The sequence below is a fragment of the Rutilus rutilus genome (genome assembly GCF_951802725.1).
Source record: "Rutilus rutilus genome assembly, chromosome: 13".
Taxonomy (NCBI): domain Eukaryota; kingdom Metazoa; phylum Chordata; class Actinopteri; order Cypriniformes; family Leuciscidae; genus Rutilus; species Rutilus rutilus.
The window spans coordinates 36,691,218-36,708,171 of NC_140218.1; the positions used below are offsets into that span (position 1 = coordinate 36,691,218).

At 39.7% G+C, this 16,954-nt stretch overlaps 1 protein-coding gene across 1 annotated transcript in view; it reads left to right on the plus strand.

The window, feature by feature from the left end:
- The window catches only part of nup210 (nucleoporin 210), a 47,928-nt gene extending 32,180 nt beyond the window's left edge, over window positions 1-15,748 (plus strand). The window contains exons 25-40 of the mRNA XM_084429140.1: window positions 2-181; window positions 637-717; window positions 798-929; window positions 2,009-2,167; window positions 2,244-2,335; window positions 4,440-4,614; window positions 4,842-5,017; window positions 8,282-8,502; window positions 8,591-8,727; window positions 8,898-9,006; window positions 10,053-10,199; window positions 10,298-10,545; window positions 10,653-10,857; window positions 11,768-11,884; window positions 12,004-12,078; window positions 14,616-15,748. Coding sequence (XP_084285266.1) covers window positions 2-181; window positions 637-717; window positions 798-929; window positions 2,009-2,167; window positions 2,244-2,335; window positions 4,440-4,614; window positions 4,842-5,017; window positions 8,282-8,502; window positions 8,591-8,727; window positions 8,898-9,006; window positions 10,053-10,199; window positions 10,298-10,545; window positions 10,653-10,857; window positions 11,768-11,884; window positions 12,004-12,078; window positions 14,616-14,719 — 2,358 coding nt within the window. The 3' untranslated portion in view covers window positions 14,720-15,748. The remainder of the gene's footprint in view (window position 1; window positions 182-636; window positions 718-797; window positions 930-2,008; window positions 2,168-2,243; window positions 2,336-4,439; window positions 4,615-4,841; window positions 5,018-8,281; window positions 8,503-8,590; window positions 8,728-8,897; window positions 9,007-10,052; window positions 10,200-10,297; window positions 10,546-10,652; window positions 10,858-11,767; window positions 11,885-12,003; window positions 12,079-14,615) is intronic.
- The last annotated feature ends 1,206 nt before the right edge of the window (window positions 15,749-16,954 follow it).

Sequence of the window (16,954 nt, forward strand, 5' to 3'; positions counted from 1 at the left end):
GATCACATCAGAGGGAGGCCCGCAGCCCCAGTCCAACATCCTCTTCTCTCTGTCCCGTGACCACATCGCCTCTGTCAACAGCCTGGGTCACGTGCAGGGCCTGGCGGTGGGCAACATGAGCGTGACCGGCGTGGTTCAGGCGGTCGACACGGAAACAGGCAAACTAGTGGTGGTGTCAAAGGTGAAGCTTCTCCACAAACACGTGTGGGGATTGTTGAAACCATATTGGTCTGTGTGGTGAATGAGTTAAAGGGATAGTTCATCAGTTGTTCTCCCTCATGTCGTTCCACACCCAGAAGACTTTCTTTCAGCTCCAAAACACCAATGAAGATTTACTGTAATCTGGACATTTCTGTCCCTCTATTCACCCAAAACTCTGACGGTTCAAAAAGTTCATAAAGAGATTGTAAAATGAATCCAAAAGAAATGAGCGGTTTAATCCAAGTCTTCTGAAGAGACGCGATCGCTTTATATGATGAACAGAGTTTTGGGTGGACAGACTTTCAAAGGAGGGACAGAAATCTCCTTAAAAATATCTTCATTTGTGTTTCGAAGAGGAACGACATGAGAGTGCATGCTTGAATGACGGATGTTCAGTTTTGTGTGAACTAAGCCTTTAGATGTTGTTATTGACAGGATCAAGTGGACATTGAGGTGGTGCAGCTGAAGGCCATAAGGATCCGAGCTCCCATCACCAGGATGAAGACGGGGACGTTGGTAAACACACATCATGACTTGCGCAGTGTTTGTCTACAGAGTATTTGGTCTTGTTACTCAGCTTTGGTGTCTTGCTGTAGATGCCGGTGTATGTGATGGGCCTGAGCAGCAGTCAGACGCCCTTCTCTTTCGGGAACGCTCTTCCCGGTCTCACCTTCCACTGGTCTGTGACGAAGAGAGACGTTCTGGACGTCCACACACGCCACGCAGAGGTCAGAACAAAACCCTGCCTCTGATGCACACTGCTGGTGTTCACTACTCGTGTGTTGATTTGAACCTCACCACAGTTAGAGCTGGTGTCTCAGTATTCTTTTCAAGTATTGACGATGCGTGATATCTCAATATTTTTGCATTTGCTCTAGATAAGTGAAAGGAAAGGAAAAAGACGGTAACACTTTATTTTACAGTGTCCTTGTTACATATGTTACATGTACTTACCGTAGTAATAAGAGTAAATTATACATAATTACATGCGATTAACCCTAAACTAAAACCTAATCCTACCCTAACCCTATAGTAAGTACATGTTGTTAATTATTATTACTCAGTACTTTAATATATAATTACACTGTAACAATGACACCTTAAAATAAAGGGTTACCAAGTGTAACCAAAAAGACATGAACAACTGTTGTTACGATGTACATACAAATTGTTTACTGCAAAACTCTAGTTAAAAAGGAATAGTCTAGACCTTTAAAAAAAAAAAATGAACACTGTACCAATATAAAAAATATACGGTTGCACTTCATTTTAAGGTTTCTTTGTTACATTGTAATTATAGAAAGCAAAGTAAACTTTTAGTAAAATTAATAATCTAGAACTTTTTTTTTAAATAAATGAATAAAAAATTAACACTGTACCACTTATACTTTATTTTAATGTGTCTGTTACACTATTATACATTAAAGTACTGAGTAATATAATAATAAGTTCATGTACCTACTATATGGTTAGGGTTTGGTTTAGGGTTAATTGCCTGTAATTATGCTTTAATTTATTGTATTTATGCATAACATTATTACTATAGTAACTACATGTAACAAATGTAACAATGACTAAAATAAAGTGTTACCAAATATAAAAATTTAAAAATGTGAAAATTATACAAAAATTTGTGGTTGTTGCAAGTCATTTGAAGAACAAAACACATGACCTGGTCCAAGTGGCAGGTCTGTTAGTTTGCGTTTACACATTTCTGTGGTGACCCTTGACTTCATTGTCTGCTGGTGTTGTGCTTCAGTGTAAGCAGTATGTGTGTGTGTGTATGTGTGTGTGATCTCCCCTGCAGGCGTCTGTGCAGCTCAGCGCTGAGCACAACTTTGCCATGAGTGTGTTTGGCAGGAGTAAAGGCCGCACTGGACTGAGGGTGGTGGTGAAGGCCACTGTTCCTCTGGCGGGACATCTGGAGGACAATGCCCTTGAACTCCAAGATGAGATACAGATTCAGGTAGACAGAAACTCATTCTGTCGTTCGTTTGCTAAACAGAAAGCAAAGACTGACTCTACCATTCATTGAATTTCAGGTCTATGAGAAACTGCAGCTTTTGAACCCAGAAGTTCAAGCGGAGGAGATACTGATGTCACCAAACTCCCTGCTGAAGCTCCAAACTAACAGGTACTTCAGTTCAGATCAACACGTATAGACACAGATCAGCACGTATAGATACAGATCAACACGTATAGACACAGATCAACACATATAGACAGATCAACACGTATAGATACAGATCAACACAGATAGATACAGATCAACACGTATAGATACAGATCAACACGTATAGACACATATCAACACATATAGACAGATCAACACGTATAGATACAGATCAACACGTATAGACACAGATCAACACGTATAGACACAGATCAACACGTATAGATACAGCTCAACACGTATAGATACAGATCAACACGTATAGATACAGATCAACACGTATAGATACAGATCAACACGTATAGACACAGATCAACACATATAGACACAGATCAACACGTATAGATACAGCTCTACACGTATAGATACAGCTCTACACGTATAGATACAGCTCAACACGTATAGATACAGCTCTACACGTATAGATACAGCTCTACACGTATAGATTCAGATCAACACGTATAGATACAGTAATATTTATTACTGTAAATATTGTATTTATATTGTATTTATATATTGTATACTGTAGATACTGTATTTATACATGTAACACATACACGTATAAATACAGCTCTACACATACAAATACAGCTCTAGTACACATATAGATACAGCTCTACACATAGATACAGATCAACACATGTAGATACAGATCAACACATGTACGTAGATACAGCTCAACACATATAGATACAGCTCAACACGTATATGTGCAGCTCAACACATATAGATATAGCTCAACACATATAGATACAGCTCAACGCATATAGATACAGATTAACACGTAGAAAGAGATCAACACATAGATATAGCTCAACACGTATAGGAAAAGCTCAACATGTATAGATACAGCTCAACACGTATAGATACAGAAACATATATAGATACAGCAACACGTATAGATACAGCTCAACACGTATATACAACACATATAGTACAGCTCTATAGATATAGACACAGAGCAACACGTATAGTAAAAGCTCAACACATATAGTACAGATCTATAGATATAGATACAGATCAACACATATAGAAATAGCCCTACACGTATAGATACAGCTCTACACGTATAGATACAGCTCAACACATAGATATAGCTCAACACATAGAGATATAGCTCAACAGATATAGATACAGCTCAACACATAAAGATACAGCTTACTTGGGCTGTGTTTGGACTGGACAACATCACACATCCATGTTGCTTTGTCATGAATGTGAGCTGTTCTACCCTACAAAAACAAAATACAGTAAACACATTATGACCAGCATATCAGTAATAACCTAGTGTGAAATACAATACAGGCCACACTTTATGTGTTTAATTAAAAGTGTCCTCAATTCAAATTCATTATGGATTCACAGTTAAATACTGTTTTTTAACATAAATGTGTGTGTGTAAAAACTGCGGAAACAGACAACACAGGTTTCCTGGGTAATAGTCAGTTACACAGAGTTGCCCTGGACAACAGGCATTATTTAGAAATGTTTGACCTAAATACATTCCATGCAAATCTATTTAATTCTGATTAATATGTTTAATTGTAAGCTTGTTTCTGCCACAGAATAAAAATTTTTTAAAGATAATTGTGAGTTTACTCAGAATACTCAGAATTGTGTGATATGAAGTCAGAATTGTGTGATTTTAAAGTCAGAATTGTGTTATGTAAAGTCGCAATTACGAGACATAAACTCACAATTGCAAGAAATAAACTCGCAATTCAGACTTTATAACTCCCAATTGTGTTATAATGTCAGGATTGCAATAAATATGCAAGTTTATTTCTCGCAATTGCGACTTTATATCATGCAATTCTGACAGGATTGTGAGATGTAACCTTTCAATTGTGAGAAAAAAAGTCAGAATTGTGAGATTAAAAAGCCGCAATTACCTTTTTTATTGTTTATTCTGTGGCGGAAACAAGCTTCCATAGATTTAAGTATTCCAGAGATCCATTGAATAATATTGAGTAACTTAATTGACAAAATTGGTTCAGTTTGTGTATTTTTTTTGTTGTCTCTCTTTGTATTTGTTTGCGTGTCAACTGTGTGTTATTTCCTGTAGAGATGGACAGGGGTCCCTGTCGTACCGCGTGCTGGATTGTCCGGACAGAGCTGCTCTCATTCAGGTGGATGATAAAGGTCTTCTGACATCTGGATCTCTGACAGGAACAGCATCCCTACAGATTAGCTCGCAGGAAACATTCGGCGTCAATCAAACCATCATCATCGCTGTGAAGGTAACACTACCACATGCATGATGCAATACAGTCTTCAAACAGATGATCTTTTTAGCTAATTTTAAGTGCATTTTACAGAACCTAATAAACGTGTCCTTAATGGAGAACAAAATAGAGGATAAGCACATTATCACTCGCATATTTATATTTGGTAATTCACAGTAGATCTTAACTGAATGTTTTGGTAATTGTTCTGAATCAGCAGTGTTTGTGTTGTGTTGTTTAAGGTGGTGACCGTATCATACCTGCGTCTGAGCACGAGTCCAGTGATGCACACGTCCAACAGAGAGACTGTGTCCGCCATCCCGCTGGGAGCCGTTCTGACCTTCACCGTTCACTTCCACGACAGCACAGGAGAAACCTTACACAGCCACAACTCACTGCTCAGCTTCTCCACCAACAGGTGCCGCACCGTCAGCAAATCAAGCCTGCAAGCTTACATGACATGCAAACACTCACAGTCCCTACCAGAGCATGTGAGCGGAGTGGAGCGGTGAGAATCTCCGCTCATCGCTCACTGAACTGTTCACCCCTCCGCTCCCCCGCTCAAAGCTACATCAGGCCGCTCCGCTCATTTTCGCTCAGCGCTCAACGCAGTTTGCTTCGCGCTCCACTCAAATCACCCCCCGCTCGCTCCAAAAAAGGAAAAAAAATCTACATGTATATCACTTGTAGCGGTCCCCAACCTTTTTTGCGCCACGGACCGGTTTAAAATCAGACAATATCAGACACGGACCGGCCTTCAAGGTGTGTGGCGGATAAATACAACAAAAATGATTAAAATGATACGACTGGCATAAAAACTGGGGTATTTTTTTAAATAGCCTATAATAATAAACGTGAATCCAATGTGTAGGCCTACTCGCAACTTTATTAACAGCGTCCTCTAACATCGCGCAGGCAAATGAGAAAGTCTGAAAACAAACAAAATGCCCCCAAAAGAAAAAAAATCTCTATGTTTTCAGTGCTGATGCGTTCACGTAACATGTAAGGGCACCTAAAAGCTGTCACAACGAACCGGCAAAATGATTATGAATATGTAAAATATAGCAGAAGACATTTTAATTTTTTTTATGTCTGTCGGCTGGAAAGATGCTGACTCGTGATCTTCGCAGTAGTGAACGCGCCTGAGAGAAATGCACATTTCATACGGGAGAGCAGTCTGTTTTCTTTCGTTTTGAATTGTTCTGTTTAAAAGTAGACATTTCAAGCTTTATATATATGTCTCAGGTGTGTGAGGCAAGTAGGCTATACGCTGAGTTTCGGTTCATTCATGAGACAAACTCCAGATTCACGCCGGCGCCTTCGTATCGTGGTTATCTATTTTCTAATATATTTACTTCTTATTAAATCCAGACAATGGTTGATGAAACCTTGATTAAAATTAAGATACAATTAATACAAAACGAAATTAAATTTAAAGACAGGCTTTGTGCTTTCTGTTTGAGGTCTGAGTGAAAGTTTTAAAGCAGTCTTAGTGCCGCTTTCAGAGCGCTCACGTCCGTAATGGAGAACTGTCCCGTCCATAACAAATTTTTTTTTTTTTTTTTTTTTTTGTATAAATTTCTAAATAAATGTGACTTATAGTCCAGTGCGAGGCTAGGCCTATGTTTTTTCTTCTTCATGGCGCATTTTTTGACTGATGCGCCTTATAGGCTACTCCGGAGCGACTTATATTGATAGGCTACACCTGTATGAATTCTCATTTTACTTTTTGAACTCCATTATTGAGCTGAGTTTTGCCTGAAAATAGTCTACTGTTGATGACTGTGCAAGACAAATGGATTCAGGGTCAGGCTTGACTGAGCATGCTTCAGACTCGTGGTGTGAGCGGAGCGGAGCGAAATTGGAGCGGGAAATGCGACGCTCCGTCCTTTTGAAATTGCCGCTCTGCGCTCTGTCCAAGATCCGCCCGCTCGCGCTCCCCGCTCGCTCCCGCTCCACTCCGCTCACATGCTCTGGTCCCTACACTGCAAGATCAGTGCTGCCCCCCCTCGTCTGCCACGGACATTTAATGTAGGCCGATTTAATATATTAATGCAAGACTGTGTCAATGAATTTACACAGGAATTACAATCACAGGAAACTGTTCATGTTTTTGCAGTTCGTGCTATAAAAAGTTTTTTTCACATTACCTAAATAATGTGCTTTATGTGAGAACATCTAAATTATCTGTTTAATGCACGTCTAAAATGTCATTTAATCTGATTATTACCCTGACAAAGTGCATCAAAGGAAGTCATTTTTATGGGCTAGGTCAGTGGTTCCCAAACTGGGGTAAGTGAGGTGACAGAAGGGGGTGCACATACAAAATGCTGAGTCTTGCTGTTCATTTAATTCTACCCTACCTTAAAATAATATAAAAACTGAGCATGTATTTCAAACTGGCAAAATACTGTAAATGCATAACATCCAATCAAATTATCTCATCCTTTGCAGTGAAAACTGACTGCATCCAAACAAGCATGTTATAGGCTGTGTGCAGAGTATTGCTTCCCTAGCAAATCTCACTACATTACTGCCGTTCTAGACAATGTACCTTTGTAGAAGTGGGGATTTAGTATGAAAATTTCGCATGAAGAACAAATATAGACACAGTGGATTGAGATCGATTTATATGATTCTGGTAACGAGCAAGAATGCAATTGTTCCCAAATATCCACACGATTCACACTATTGCAAATGTGATATTTTTACAACAGGTCAACAAACAAAACATACACTTTAAACACAGTACTGTCAGTATTTACTCTATTTTGTAATGAAATAATAGTTCCAACGAAAGCCACTGCAGAACTACAGCACACATCTGTGTTCGTGAACAATTCTGCAGCTTTGAACGAATCGTGAGAGTCAATTATTCAATGATTCATTCATAAATACAGCCAGTTGCTTCATTACTGAATGAATGAATTATTTGCTCATTAAGACAGTGACTTACTGCCACCTACTGGCGGTTTTAGTTTAATATTCAAAAGTACCACTTCATTTTTACCATCATTGCATATTTCTCTATTGAACATTTTTTTTATTCATAAAGGTAAAAAAAGTGCACTGGAAAATCAATTTAGGGTGCAAATACTGTCTCTTACTGGGAAAGGTATGACTGCAGTGAGGTATGACTAAGTGGAAGAGAGGGGTACGCAGAAGGATCATGAACCTCCCAGGACGTACGCCACTCTAAAAAGTTTGGGAACCACTGGGTTAGATCAAGTCAAGTCACATTTAGCGCTTTTTACAATACAGATAGTTTCAAAGCAGCTTCACAGAGGAAAATAATGCAAAAAAGTTTGATCAAGTACAAATAGATCCTTGAAATAAGTTGCAGTTACCACTTTTTCAGTGGATTTTGACTTTTGCCACCAGAAAGACAACCGTGTCGACAGTGACGACGCTAGCAGTGTAGACGATTGCTTGAATTTAATAGTAATCTAAACAGATATGCATTATATAAATGAATGTTTATTTGCAAATGCATCTGAACATTTTAATATACTATATTAAAGGTGGTAATTGCAGACAATTAAAATGTATATTTATGCAAAAGAATATGAAGAAAAATATTTGATCCATGAATTATTTCATTTTTTTATTAATTTTAAATTGTAATAAAGTATTTTTGTATGAATGATTTTAATTCATAACGATTTCTGTATCGTGTGTGCAGGGATGATTTGGTGCAGGTCGGTAAGGGTTCGAGTAACGGCACGCTGACGGTGCGCACGGTCAATGTGGGTCTGACTCTGCTGGGAGTTTGGGACTCGGAGCAAGCGGGACTCGCTGACTTCATTGCTCTACCCGTCCAACATGCCATTCATCCCGCCGAAGCCCAGCGGCTGCTCGTGGGAGATGTTGTGTGTTTTTCTGCACAGATTATTAATCAGGAGGGTAAGAGAGGACACAGACACTACTTTATTTCAGCCTGTCTCTCTGTGAGTGTTTGAGTGTCGTGTTGTGTTGTGTTTGTCATGGTCAGGTGCGTCAGGTGTGTGGAGCTCCTCATCCAGTGCTGTGCTGGAGGTCGATCCCAGGACCGGAGCCGCAGTGGCCAGAGACAAGGGCACCGTCACCGTCTACTACGACATACCAGGACAACTCCGCACTTACAGAGAGGTGAGCGCTTATGGGACATCCAAGCTCATCGCAATCAGTTCCTTCCGTTTGGAGATATTCGAAGAAGATGTTTAGGAAAAATCATGAAAAGACAGTGGTCTAAATGGTGATTCCTGTTAAACTGTCTTGGTCATTATTGTAATTGCATTGAAACATTGTGTTTTCTTTAGGTTTTTATTGAAGGTGCGACTCGGACATCTGTCATGTCTCCCTCGGTGAAGAAGGACAGAGACTCTAAAGTCCTGATGTCAACCAGGGACACAGGGAGCAACCTCATTGGTACAGATCACTGCTTGAATCGCTGTAGTCCTCACACTGACTTCATGCTCATGGAGGGTCATGCTTATGTGCTGTGTTTGCGAGACGTTGTGTGTCCTGCCTTAATGCACTGACCTTCTGATGTGTATGATCAAATCTGTTTTCACGTATAACACAACTGATCAGTGTTTGTTGCAATAAAAACAATAAATATCATCAACTTAGTGCAGAATAGGGCAGGCCGATACATTGATTGCAATATTATCTCGATAATGTTAAAAGTTTAGCTTGGGTTTCTAAAGACAGTAAGCCAGTTTCACTCCCCTTTTTTAATCTCACAAGTAAATAGTTTTGACTACTTGTGTTCTCAAAGCGCCGTGAAGTGTGGATCCATATTTGTGTAAGAGATTTTGTTCTAATTAAAACGTGTTTTTGATGCCATGTAGTTTTAGGCATTGTAGTTATTCCAGCCATTCACATGTCTGTTGAAGCTGATTTGTGTTCATTTAGCTAAGCTCATTTTATTTCATATTCATTCGAAAATAACTGTCACTTTAAAGGTGTCCTATTATGGCCTTTTATGTGAAGTCATAAATGTGTTTTTTGAACAATCAAGTATGAAAACATATTATAGTACACCCTAAAAACAAAATAATTATTTTTCATATATTTTACATTATTACAGCTCCTCTCTGCCCAGTCTGTCTAGAACGCTTCGTTTTCGATGAAGCCACTACTTCCGAAATACGAAATGTGCTGTGATTGGCAGCGCTTAGGGAAATGTCCCGCCCCTTTATATCCTCTCTAATGCTGCTCAACCAGGCCTTGTTTAAGTTTTATTAATTCAATTGATTAGATGCAAACATTATAGTGATAAAACGGGGAAAATGGAAATGGGACTAGCAACACATGGATTTGCTTCGTAAGAATCACAAATGCTGAATACTTGTTTTCTGTGAATGAACTGAAAGTGTCTGCTAAATGAACATGCAAATGTAAAAGATTGTTAAACATGTGTTGTGTTGTATTTGATCATCATAGCATTGATTGTTGTGTTGTGTCCTCAGGAACCTGCTCCTCGTCCCAGGCGGACAGCATCGCTCTGCTCCACCCGGAGTCCTCCATCAGCTGTCACCTGCGCTTCACCAGCAGCGCCGTGGATTTCTCTGCTCATGACGTCTACCACACTCGCACCGCGTTTGACCCCAGCACAGGTCTCTCCACCGTTGACCTCTGGCTGCCCTGGACCTCAGCCATTTCAGTGAATAAATCAACGTTTTAATGATGCATCTTTCTCTCCTGTGAACGTCAGGTTTCTACAGCTGTGCGCTGAGCTTCAAGCCCATGAATGAGCAGCAGGTGAAGGTGTTGAGCATGTCCATGACTGACGTGGACGTCACGGCCGGTGTGCAGGGTCACTTCACCGGTCAGCAGATCAGCGCTCGACTGCCCGTCAATCCAGGCATCTACGCGGATCAGACGGACATCATCCTGAGTAACCAGCACACGTCTGCTGATCTGACCATCTACGGGACGCCGACCGCTCTGCAGCAGCTGGACGTAATGCTTGCACCTTCCTCTCGCTCTGCTGTTGCTGTCTGGACAATCATTGTGTCTGAGATTGCTCAAATAACGTGTGCATGTGGATCTGGCTCTGTGACGTTTAGGTGAAGAGCAGTTCTCCTGCAGTTGTGTTGGAGCAGAAGGAGGTTTCCCAGAGCTTCCCGAGCTTTATCAGATACACGGTCAGTGTGGTGAAGCCGCAGGGAGCTCTGACGGCATCGGTGTCCGTGAGCAGCGGGTCCAGTGATCAGGTGCTGATCATCCCAGTGTCCGTCATGCATCTGGCAGCCAGCGGCACTTCTGTGCAAGGTTTGTTACTCCACACCAGTCTGACAGCATAGGAAGAAGTGTTTTTAAGGTTAAGACTACATTAACAAATAGTCTTTAATTGTAGTATCTTATTGGGCACCCAATTGAATGGCCAAAAATAGCTGTTTAAGAAGATATAATTATGTAGTAGCCATGTAGTTAGAGGGGTCATGACATGAGAAATATGATTATCCTTTAACATTTGCAGGATTTTTTAATAGTGCAAAGACCTTTGCATGTTTCTTAGCTTAAGCTCATCCTCCTCAGAAAACAGCATTTATTTAAAGGAACACTCCACCGTTTTTTCATATTAAACTGTTATTCCCTTAACTAAGACGAGTTGATACATATCTCTCTCGTCTCAATCGCTCTGGCGCGCAGCGACACTTTGATAGCACTTAGCTTAGCCCAGTTCATTCATTAGGGACCAAACAGAGATGAAGCTAGAAGCGACCAAACACATTAAATAGGGAAAACGTGGAGGTGTTTGGTCGCTTCTAACTTCATCTCTGTTTGGTCCCTAATGAATGAACTGGGCTAAGCTAAGTGCTATCAAAGTGTCGCCGCGCGCCAGAGCGATTGAGTGCACGCACTGAGACGAGAGAGGTATGTTTCAACTCGTCTTAGTTAAGGGAATAACATAGTTTAATATGAAAAAACGGTGGAGTGTTCCTTTAACCAAGCTCCAAAAAATGGCTTGTTAGGATTTTGTGGGATTTGTGATGTCACACAAGCAAATTAATTTGCTTATGACTGACAGTTAGAGCAGTTATTTATAATGTATAACTATTGATAATATATAAATGGTTATACATCATTGCACCGTCCACTGGCATTCAGTCTCATAATGGCTGTCACCGGTTTACACCAGACTGCTCATAAACGCATGCTTCTTCACCTTTTCTCGTAGCACAAATGGTAGATGGAGCAGACGGGCCCAGTATTCTTCAGCAGTTTATCGACTCCTATCAAGTGATGTTCTTCACTTTATTCGCTCTTTTGGCTGCCACTGCTGTTGTCATCATCGGTAAATGCTTCCATATATCCTGCAACACTTTCTAATATCACGGATGATGGGTTTTAGGACAGTGATTATTCCTTTTTCCTTCTTTTTCATTTTAACAATTATCTATCTTTATTCTATAGTGTGCCATTTGCTGTTTTCTCCAAGAGATCCTGTCAATCATCCTGCATTCATCCAGAAGACTCCGCCTCCCACAGGTACATGCATCTGGAGAATACCCCTGCAAGACTGTAACCTAGTATAACCCCAATAAATGCTGCCCGATTAACACCTGACCTCTTTATGCAGTATAACATGTGCAACACAATTCTGTGTGTGCTAAAGAAAGTTAAAGGTGCATTGTGTAATATTTAGGAGGATCTGTGACAGAAATGCAATATCATATTCATAACTATGTTTTCAGTGGCGTATAAAGACCTTACTTAATGAACCGTTGTTTTATTACCTTAGAATGAGCATTTCTCTCTACACACACCGCGGGTCGCCTTACATCCACATGTTTCTACAGTGGCCCTAAACGGACAAACGCATTTCGACACTGTTGTTCTTCATGCAAAGAAGCTAGCTAAAGTCAGCGAATAAAACACTGACACAATGATGAAGAAGTAACAATTAATATTCGCAACAACATATCGTTAAGCAAAGAAACCTCATTGCTTAACTGGCTACTCTCGCTGTCTCAGACGACGACATCACTTCCTGTCGGTTGCAATTCGCAACCTCCCCACTAGATGCCGCTAGAAATTACACATTTAAGGGATGTTTATTATTTCAATCACAACATTCATATCATTTATTATACATTTTTCCACCGTCTACTTAGAGTCATGAAATTCAGAATTTTATATTACGTTTTTCATGGTTAGTTTATAATGTTTAAAAAAATTACACCAAAATGTAAAATGTATGGCTTCTCTGCGTCCATCCATCAGGCTTCTTACAGTTAGCAGTTAGAGTTAGCCTTCACAGTTAGCAGTTAGAGTTAGCTTTCACAGTTAGCAGTTAGAGTTAGCTTTCACAGTTAGCCTTCAGAGTTAGCCCTTCACAGTTAGCAGTTAGAGTTAGCCTTCACAGTTAGCAGTTAGAGTTAGCTTTCACAGTTAGCAGTTAGAGTTAGCCTTCACAGTTAGCAGTTAGAGTTAGCCTTCACAGTTAGCAGTTAGTTAGCCTTCACAGTTAGCAGTTAGAGTTAGCCTTCACAGTTAGCCTTCACAGTTAGCAGATAGAGTTAGCTTTCACAGTTAGCAGTTAGAGTTAGCCTTCACAGTTAGCAGTTAGAGTTAGCTTTCACAGTTAGCAGTTAGAGTTAGCCTTCACAGTTAACAGTTAGAGTTAGCCTTCAGTTAGCAGTTAGAATTAGCCTTCACAGTTAGCTTTCACAGTTTAGCAGTTAGAGTTAGCCTTCACGTTAGCAGTTAGAGTTAGCCTTCACAGTTAGCAGTTAGAGTTAGCCCTTCACAGTTAACAGTTAGAGTTAGCCTTCACAGAAGAGTTAGCCTTCACAGTTAACAGTTTGAGTTAGCCTTCACAGTTAGCAGTTAGAGTTAGCCTTCACAGTTAGTCTTCAGAGTTAGCCTTCACAGTTATCAGTTAGAGTTAGCCTTCACAGTTAGCAGTTAGAGTTAGCCTTCACAGTTAGCAGTTAGAGTTAGCCCTTCACAGTTAACAGTTAGAGTTAGCCTTCACAGAAGAGTTAGCCTTCACAGTTAACAGTTTGAGTTAGCCTTCACAGTTAGCCTTCAGAGTTAGCCTTCAGAGTTAGCCTTCAGAGTTAGCCTTCAGAGTTAGCCTTCAGAGTTAGCCTTCAGAGTTAGCCTTCAGAGTTAGCCTTCACAGTTAGCAGTTAGAGTTAGCCTTCACAGTTAGCAGTTAGAGTTAGCCTTCACAGTTAGTTTTCACAGTTAGCAGTTAGAGTTAGCCTTCACAGTTAGTCTTCAGAGTTAGCCTTCACAGTTAACAGAGTTAGCCTTCACAGTTAGCAGTTAGAGTTAACCTTCACAGTTAGCAGTTAGAGTTAGCCTTCACAGTTTGCAGTTAGAGTTAACCTTCACAGTTAGAGTTAACCTTCACAGTTAGCAGTTAGAGTTAGCCTTCACAGTTAGTAGTTAGAGTTAACCTTCACAGTTAGCCTTCAGAGTTATCCTTCAGAGCCCTGAACATCTCCCTGCTCTCGGCTTCACTCTGATACTGATACTGTTCCTCATCGGTCATTGAGCACACACTCCTGCCTGTCAAAGCCAGACTGGTGAAGCTGGTGTGTGGTGGGCGTTCTGGGGCAATATGGCTGCCGTCGCATCATCTCATGATGCTGCACATTAGTGGTGGTTGAGGAGATTCCCCACTCTATGCAAAGCACTTTGAGTGCAGAGAAAAGCAATATATATAAATGTAACGAATGAATTAATTGGATGCTTCTCCAGAGGTCAGGTACGGATGCCCTTTCTATAGGTGGATCTCTCCACACGATGATTCAGAGAGACAGAGTTACGAACAGTAACCTTTCGTTTCTTTACATCCACTGACAGAGCAACATCTGAGTTTGACTGTCTGTATCCGGCAGCAGAATCTATACTCTTGTTGTTCAGAACACAACCTGCACACAGACACAAGTGGCAACTGATCTGATGGACTTTACCACATTTTACTTGTATTATTATTATTATTATTTCTTCTGGTTTAGGAATATTTGTAACCTTGATTACTCACTGAATTGTAAATGCTTGTGTTTTTTCAGGCGTAGCTAAGCTGACTGAGAGCCCCTTCAGCAACAGCATGTCTTCAGACATGAAGGGAAGCCCAAGATTACGCTTGTATTCTCCAGACTACAACTCCAGATAAACCTCCTCCACCTGAAGACCGAAGAAAGTGCCTTACCACTGAATACAGGAGCATAAGCGTGCTGGATACGTGCGCAAGAGTATTGCTTACATGCTTAAAACAATAGCTTTCTCATTTCAATCCCAGTTTGTTGAAATGCTGCATCATATCTGATTGAATATGCCAGGGCTGCATGGTTTTGTCTGCCTTTTGTTTGATTATTTAAATGTTTGATGTGTGCACTCATTTATTATTATTGCCATTATTATTTTCAGTAGTTTTCATAGCTTGAGAGTCTAAGTTTTAGTGAGTTGTGATGTTAAACGTGTTTGGTTTTTTTTCTTTGAAGCTCAGGACAACCTTTGGAAACTAATGTGATCAGTTTAAACATGTTATTGTGTGAAGAGTGCAACCACTGATTCCGTCCAAAGTGCTCTTACAAGTGTTTGATCTGCAAAAAACGAACGGCCAGTCGTTTCATTTCGTGGAAAATAATATGTTGAATTGTAATATTTTGAAGAATTCTTGAGTGCAGCTTCTTTCAGTTATTGATGTGAATGTTCAGATGTTTTAGGGCTTAGTTCGGTTGACTTGCTTTGGCAGATCAAGTGGTTCTGTAAGGACAAGCTTTTTCTTGAACCTACAGCAGCATTTTACATGGTCATTGATACTGATAATTCTGTTACTGTGAGTTTGAGTCTGATTCAACAGTGTGACCATTTTTGACAGAATAAATCCTCAGCCTTGTGAAGCCAGTTTAAGTGAGACAGAAATACTGTTTTAATGAATAATTTTTCTTCCTTTGTAAGCAAGAGCCATAATGTGATTCATACAACTGCTGCACTGAATAACATGAATTGTGATATCTGTCATAATCTATACACGAGTTTAATCTGTATATGAAACCACTTCTGAGCCTGTCATTGTGTTTGATCTTCTGTCCATCATACCTTCCTCAAAAATAATAATAATAATAGCTTGTGCTTTGAGAACATTGTGCTTTTTTGCAGCATGTGGATCATAAACATTAAATATGCTCTTTTTCTACTATCACCTGAGTGCATTTTTTTTTTTAGGTTCTGAAAAATCACTTATTGTCCATTTTATTGTCGTTTTATTTCATGATGGGTTAGTGTTGCATGAGCAGAGGAAATAACTTCATTACAAGGATGAAATTAAAAGTGAATTTCGAAAACACTTGTTTCTTTTCCTAACAATGCAAATAATTTCCACATTAGATGCATGTCAACCTACTATTTTCTTACAATATTACAAAAAAATATCCATGTTTTGCTTGTATATCACTATTAAGGTCTGTCTTTACTACTCTTTTTAATGTCTAATTAGTACATAATATTATGAGGGAGTTGTGCACTGACCAACAAAATATAATTAACAGTTACAGATTTATAACTCCTTCTGTACTGTACAGCCAACTTTTCTTTCTGTAGTTAATTCTTATGTTGGCCTTTAACTGTGCAGTCATTGATTGGCTAAAGCCGAGGAAGCGTTCAGGTCCTGATAACTGAGGCAGGCACACTGGCAGAAGACGTTTCCATTTTTGTACATGAGGCTAATGAGGCTAGTAAGGCTAATTTAATAGGTTTATTGAAAGGATAGCCCCTTGAGATGTAACATCTCATTTCCGAGGGGGTCCCAATAACATACAGACTACAATACAAAATACAACACATTTAAAGCAAACAAACAAAAATATCACTTAGACAACAGCTCACTCCCCTACAGTCTTCAACTGTATTAAACAAACAGAGGACATGCATTTTAGTGGAAAGATGAAATGTTTCGAAACATTCGAAATGTACCTCCACACTGAGAGTAACAGAAATACATTAAATGAACAACATAATTGATACGCGTTGGTGTAGAAGCCTTGATTTAGAAACATGAGTAGGTTGTTTCAGGTGAGGAAATAGTCCTATAAAGATGGAAAGATGTGATTGATCTGAGAAGAGGAGGGAGATTGTTCCAGTCAGATCGAGCTTTGTGACCGGCTTTTTATTTTGAGTTTGACAACCATTGTGTTTTGAACCTAAAGGGTCTATAATGGGGGTAGTGAAAATAACTGATTAACTAGCTTTCTTAGTTTATTTAATGGGAAATTATAGTTTTATAAAAACTAGTGCATATATCTTGGCATTTATGATTATAAACAATGTCTGTAATGTATTTAGGATCTGAGTAGTGACTGTGGGTCTAGCCCATAGCAACAGTGCTTGCCGGGCTTCCAGAGAATAA